General features: G+C 33.4%; 1 protein-coding gene across 1 annotated transcript in view; it reads left to right on the forward strand.

The window, feature by feature from the left end:
- EHBP1 (EH domain binding protein 1) overlaps nucleotides 1–7,511 on the forward strand; it is a 244,034-nt gene that overhangs the window by 100,563 nt on the left and 135,960 nt on the right. Inside the window, exon 7 of the mRNA XM_034657273.1 lies at nucleotides 2,248–2,488. Coding sequence (XP_034513164.1) covers nucleotides 2,248–2,488 — 241 coding nt within the window. The remainder of the gene's footprint in view (nucleotides 1–2,247; nucleotides 2,489–7,511) is intronic.

The following is a 7,511-nucleotide window of genomic DNA, read 5'->3' on the forward strand; positions in this document are numbered from 1 at the left end:
AGGTTAGTCAACTGATTCAGAATCTTTAACCATGCCTATAGAGCCAAAAAAAAAAAAAAATGTGGCAACCAATATTTTCTTTAAATATACATGTCTTAGAGTCTTTGGTCTAAGTAATTTTCTAATAGAAGAATACTTGTTTTTTTAGAAATATTTTTTAAATTTTTATTGATGAAAAATTCACATCCTCAAGTAACAAAAGCATTTAAGGAAACAATAATGTGTTGAAGTTGTTTAGATGGTTCTTTTATTCGCTTTTACAGCTTCAATTCTCCTCTTAGATTCATGACATTCTGTGCATCAGTGACCCTCTTAGAAAGTTATTAAATGTGTTAGCTTTTATATAAAATAATCTCATTTTAAACCCTTCTTTGTTGCCATTTCTGTCATCTTCAAACTATGCTCTATAGTTTGAATACTTTTTTGCTTTTGGTTTTGTAACTGATGAATTTGCTTAGATCAATTTTTGCAATCCTCTTCCTGAAAGTAAAAATAAAAATCTTATTTCCATTGATTAGTTTTGTCGGTTTCTCAAGCATTTGAAACTTGATATTTGTTAATAAAAATTGAATAGGCAAAAATTTTCCAGCCTCTTTTCCCCTATAGAGAAAAGAAAATGCCTCATTTACATTATTACAAAGATTCTAATGAAGTGTTAAGTTTGAATATTATCTTGGTGTCAAAAAAGTTACACAGTTACTGTGTCACTTCTCTAGCATAGTCTAAATTTAAATTGAAATTTAAAGTTTAAGATTTATTTAAATTCATTTCAGTATTTATTATGATTTTATGAATTCTCTTTCACACTTTATAATTGTTTCTCCATGGTGTATGGAATTTCAATTCAGAGGTTTTTCTCCAGTATAAAGACAAAGTAAGTTTTCTGGGCTATTGTCTAAAATATAAGTAAAAGGAGCTTGACTTTAAAATATCAAAGTCATAAATATGTCAGTCATGAAATTTTTATAATAATTGGATTAAATTGCTTGAAGTGTCACCTATGAAATAGTTATTTTTCTTGAGAATTTCAGTAACCAGTTTTCTGCCTCCTAGAGTATTTTGATAGAATTGCACGGCATAATTAAAATTAACTTTTAAACTACCCTCTGATTGTTGGCTTTCTGAAACTTTTCTTCAGTCTGGGAAAACATTTACTTTAATCAGAATCCATGACCAAATGTCGGACAGTTTTATTATAATTTCTAGTTTTGTTTTAAAATATTAAGTCACATAAGAAGAAAATGGCTGGTACTAAGCACTTCATAAGTATCATTAGAGGATATGGTGCTGCTGTAGTGCTTTTTGTGCTGGGAGTCAGAATTTTATTTTTAAACGTACCTTGGTTTTTAAAATGAAATTTAAAATAATAAAATTTAACAATATGATTTCAATATAGTGCTTTCTACCTGAGAATTCTGACCTTAGTTCTTTACATTATTAAATAGAGTACTTATTGGATCAAAGTTATATTGAAAAAATCAGCCATCTCATTCAAAGCTCTAAATTTTAAGGTCTTGTAGCATACAGAAACCTACTTTTGGAAGGCTTTGTGAAACAAATTCAGTGATATGTGGGTATGTATTTGATACAGTCCAGAATGAATTTTCAGTTTCCTAAGCGGTCTCTGCTTATGTAACTACCAAAGACAATTTCAAAATTTAATCCACTTTATGTTCTTAAAAAAAAATTTATATCAGTGTAGACAAATGAAATAATAAATAGAATATTGTACCTCTAAGAAGGTTAAAATTTCAAAAATTGGCATACTGTAATGCTAATAATATTAGAGACTCCAAGGATATTCCAAAGATGCCATTTTAGGGGCACCTGGGTGGCTCAGTTGGTTAAGCATCCGACTCTTGATTTTGGCTCATGTCATGATCTCAGGGTTGTGAGATCAAGCCCCACGTTGGGCTCCATGCTGGGTGCAGAGCCTGCTTAAAATTCTCTCTCTCCTTCTCTCTCTGCCTCTCCCTCTTCCCCTCTATAAATTAAATTAAATTAAATTAAAAAATAAAAATAGCCTGTTCAGAGCTGCCATCTTGGGGAGCAGCATTCCTGGAGAAGTAGACAAACATCTTAGGTAACACATCTTCTGAACTTAGCCCCTCTAAAACATACTATTGTTTTGACTCTTTTAGCCTCCTAGAGTATTAATTCAAGATTATTTATGTAAACACTAAAAATGTAAGAAAATATCAGATAATAATAATTTGATTTAATTCATTTTTTGGTATTGTTTTATAGAACCCATCACTGAAACAGCTTCTCCTAAGAAATCAGAGGAATCTTTTTATAATAATAGCTATAATCCCTTAAAAGAGATACAGACTCCACAGTATTTGAACCCATTCGATGAGCCAGAAACTTTTGTAACTATAAAAGATTCTCCTCCTCAGTCTACAAAAAGAAAAAATGTAAGACCTGTGGACATGAGCAAGTACCTCTATGCTGATAGTTCTAAAACAGAAGAAGAAGAGTTGGATGAGTAAGTACATTTTATTTGCTGTCATCATAAGTCAGTCTCTATGTTTAAAGAGATGCTTCTGTAATATACCTTTACATGGGTAAAAAGAGGTCTGTCCCAGTGTTAATATACAGTTTACAACTTAGTATCTATCTCATGTCCGTCTGAATTTTTACGATCTTGATGCTTATTCTCCCACCCTCTTCCATGTGAATGTATGTGCACCCTAAGTGAACAATGGAGAGAAATGTGTTATTGAAATCTCTAGTTAGAATTCCATTTGTGTCTTCTCACAGGAACCACATTATAAGTGGCACTTAGGTTTTTTAATCAATTACTGTAGGCATTACACTTCAATAATGTTAGGTTCTCTTGTGGGAACCGAATCGTCGTTTATGATATTGTTTTGATGAGAACACTTGTTCAAATGCCAAACAACAAGACCATCACAATTATAAATTAGGAATTGTCTTCATTTGAGTTATTATTCTTACCCAAATATGAGTAGTTCTGATTACAAGCTCATTATAAAAAGTCAGTATGATTAGGGCTGCCATTTTACTCAAATCTAGGGTGAGGATAGGATATGGGTGTGTGCACATTGTATTCCGGAGTTACGCAGTTCATAGGCTGTGTGGCTGCAGACTGTGGCCCTGAATATGTTAAACAGCATTAACAACAAAACTTCCACTTCTAGCTGTGATGGACTAATAGACTGGATATAGCTTCTTGTCTTAAAAAACTAAAAAACTGAGTGAAATATATGAAACAACGGTTTTTCAGATATTGTATGCAAATAGCACAGGACAGTGATTTCTGAGAGAACAGAAACAAAGAAGGTGAGCCCTGGACTTCCCCAAGTTTTATTTATGGGAGAGAATTTCCAACTCTAGTTCAGGGAGAAAGAACCCAAAAGTCCTAGTAATCTCCGTGGGTTGAGGAGACAGTTTGGACTTCGGGGGTACTGAGGAGAATAGAATTATGGACAGAGTTTCAGAGAGGAGAGAGCTACTCAGAAACTGAGTTTCAGAGATCTGTAGAGGGTTCCCCTTGAGTCTTTAGCTGAGTACTGTTGAGAGCATGTACGTGAGGAAATTACTAAGGACAAAGAATCTCACAGAAACATCCCTAGAGTTCACCCAGGACCAAGAATAGTTTGTTTCCAAACAGTTCTTTACACATGGGACGTCAAGTCAAGTCCTCATAAAGGTGTCTCAGTAATGTGGTAAGATTAGCCCTAGACTAAAGGCTGTTCTGGGCTTGCCTATCAAAGCTTAAAAGCAAGGCTCAAAAGAATAAAAATATTTTCAAGTAACTTATCTGCACACCACACAAATATACCAGAGATATCAAATGGAATACCAAAAAATCCAGCACCCAAAACTTAAAATTTACAATGCCCAGCAAGCACTCAAGAATCTTTTAGGCATATAAAGAAGCAAGAAAATCTGACACATAATGAGGAGGAAACTCAGTCATTAGATTTGGATGCAGAAATAGCACAGGTGATGGAATTATAGGATAGTAATTACATGTTTACTTGTCACTGTATAGGTCTTTGTTTTTCTCAGAAATATGTGAATTTTAGTGTATTAAGATTATTTAGATCTTGGGAAAAATAGTTATTCCTTTAGAAATACAGTTTAATAGGAAAATCTTTCAAAATAATGGGATATTAAACATTGAGGCGGGAATAATAAAAAGGCTCCTTCAATGTATGAAAGTTGGGAACAGTTGTTTGGCGTTAAGAAAGAGATGTCATTTCTTTCCTGTGCATTGGTCAGCTCCTGTTTTGAGCACTATTTTACTTCTGGATGCTGCGCTTTACAAGGGGCATTGATGATTCAGAGCATTAAAAAAGTAGAGCAACAGAGTCATCAAAATGTCCAGAGACTACATCAAATGAGCAGTGATTTAGGGCATAGGGCCTGTTTGACTTAGAAGAGCTATTATTTAGGGGGACTACAATAGCCTAAGAATGAGGTGGTTGACTTGTTTTCTATCTCTCTGGAACTGCATTTCTCAACCTTTTCCCATTTTACACCATATGGCCTGTGACTCTCACATGTGCTGCATGCTTCCATGGGCCTAGTTGGGTTTTGATAAAACCTAAAAAAGTTCTAACTTTATAAGTACATGGAAATACATTATAGTAATCATCTGATTCCAAACCCAGGTTTAAGATTTCAGTACCAATTAATAACTATTCAGGGGTTGAAAAAGTTGGCTCAACTTTTGCTAAGGTTATTATATTTGTTTTCTTTGAAATAGCTAATGTGTGATCAAAATAAAATTTCTCATGGGTGGTGTAGGTGCTGAGTAATAGCCACACACCTAGAGTATTTGAATGTAAATATAAACTTTTAAGTACAAGCATTCAGTCATTCCAAGATGCATGAGTGTTACACAACGCACACACACACACACACCCTGCTCTCTCCTATTAACAAATTAAAGAGACATCTAATGTTTGCTTAAACTTTTAAAATGCCTTAATAAAAACTGAAATCAGAATCACTGGGTGTTTCCTTTTGACCATTCTTTTTTTCCACATGAAAGTCACAGTCTTTACAAGTTTCCCATGAATAAAGAACATTCTAAATTGCTCAATCATCTGAGATTACCAGAGGGAACCTATAAACACTTCAGTTTTTCTTTTTTTTAATAGGAATATACATACACATTCTAAAGATTGCTCATCGACTAATGTGAGAGTCCAGGAAGAACTCTTTCTATTCCTTCTTTCTCTAAAAGTTTGTAAGTCCAACTATATTAGCAGAAATCTTCCAAAATTTGTTCTTACTTTAATAATAAACTTATGACCTTTCATCAAGTGAAAAGCCTGTATTACTCATCTTCCATTACCAAACTCTTCCTGCATCCTCTGACATAAAACTATCACAAATAAATAGTGCTGAGTCCTTTGATGTGTAAAGCAACCTTCAGAACCTCACATATCCATCAGCACCAAGAGAAAGTAAACACCCTTTAATGCTAGTAGCACGTGTCCTGGACACTTAGCAACTACAGGGGTTTTCTCAGTTTTCTTGTGTTTTGGAGTTAGTTCAGCCATTCTAGTTTATGTAGCAAAAATGAAAATGGAGAAAGCAATAAAATTTTTCAAAACATTTATGAAATGACTTTTGAGGTCCAGCATAAAATCATTCCTGGTATGGTTGTATGTCCATTTCCCAAGGGAAATTGCCTTTGAATTTTATTCAGAGAAGCCGCACACTCATTTAAGAAATGTGGTTTGTCCAAAGAATCATAAATTTTCAAAGTGAGAGGAAAGACTATGGGTTTCACTATACCCTTGCTTCATATTGTATTATTTTTTCAGTAGGTTAATCCTATGTCTAATCAACTTACAGTTTTTCTTTCCGTAATTATTTTTCTTGGATGAATTATTTTCTAAGCAATGAATAATGTCATTTAAAATTATTCTGTCTAATTTTCCACTTAATGTAAGTGATGAATTTTTAGTTCACGGCGACTTGATGTAACCGATCTATTACTCAAGTATATAACACAAGGGTAAAAATGCTCTTTGTTTATTCAGAGTGATATAGGAAGCCCTGAAATAGGTTATTCAAATAATAAATGATCAATGGAATGTGGAAATTATGCTAGTTCCTTAAATAATTTTTCTTTACTAAAAATGTTAAGTATTTTTAAAAAGGCATTGATCAGTAATTATATAACTTATTTTTATAGAGAAGGGAGCATGTTCATAATCATATATATTAATGTTCACTTTTATATAGCACAGTATATACTATTCACTTTTTTAATAGCACTTTTTTTATTGAGGTATATATACTTCACATAACATAAAATTCTATATGTAAAGTGTACACTTCAGTGGTTCTTAGCTAATTCACTGTGTTGTGCAGCCATCACCACAATCTAATTCTGGAGCATTTTCGTCACCCCAAAAAGAAATCCTTTACCTATTAGTGGTTAATTTCAATTCCTCCCTTCCCGTCTCCTGAAAACCATTAATCTGCCTTTTGTTCATATGGATTTGAGTATCCTGGACACTTCATATAAATAGAATCATATCCTGTTTATTCTTAAAGAGTAGGAAATTTAGTTTTAGTTAGAAATGTCCAGTCCATAGGGAGGATCATTCACAGCCGTTGGAAGTAGAAGCTTGTCTTATTCTGATTTAGAACCTGGCAAGTAGTGGTGCCAAGCACACTGTTTTCTTACCAGTAGATTATAGTGTGCAGAGACACTTATTCCTTTAGTCCTTCTGGTGGTGACGCAGGGTCTGGGGCAGCTGGAGTCCCTGGTACTCCGATTTTCCAGCAGCTTCCTATGTTTTTACAATAGCATGACATACAAATTTCATTTTTACTACATGTCATAGGGTAAAAGAGATTGAGAAACATAGCTCTAATTATTTCAAGAAAATGTCTATTTTGATTATGTTTCTAGGAATATGAGTCTTATGATCCAGCTCTGGAAATCAGCTGATTATGAGCTTCTTTTTGACTTGCATTTACCTTCTTTTGACAAGAATACTAATATTCAAGTGGTTAGAGGGAGGCCCAAGTGGTTTGAAGCAGGCAGAGATAGGAAGAAAAAGGACAATATCTAGTTACTTTTATATACCTACTAGATATGTTTTATAAAAATGGCATGCAACTGAGTATTGTAAATTAAGTTAAATAAAGTGTACTGAATCATAGCTGTTTTAAGGGATTCTGTCATTGTTTTCTTTGAAGCACAAATCCTTTTGTAATATAAATATCCTCTAACACTTCTTAGGTTTTCTTGAAACTAGCCATATTTACATAACAAATTAATAATGATTATTGTGACAGCCACCATCTTACAAACTACTATGGAAGTTTATTGTAGCGAGACCAAACCAATACCAATTTTTTTTGAATATCACCTATATAATTCATATAACTGAATTAGTTCAGTTAGATTGAAATGGGTCTGTTCAGTTCTGAAACATTTAACATTAGTTGGCAAGTAGTCAGTTTGGGAGGAAGATTTTTCTCTTTTTTAGCTTGTGGAGTTTTAAAAAAAA

Source organism: Ailuropoda melanoleuca, chromosome 4, assembly GCF_002007445.2.
Source record: "Ailuropoda melanoleuca isolate Jingjing chromosome 4, ASM200744v2, whole genome shotgun sequence".
Taxonomy (NCBI): domain Eukaryota; kingdom Metazoa; phylum Chordata; class Mammalia; order Carnivora; family Ursidae; genus Ailuropoda; species Ailuropoda melanoleuca.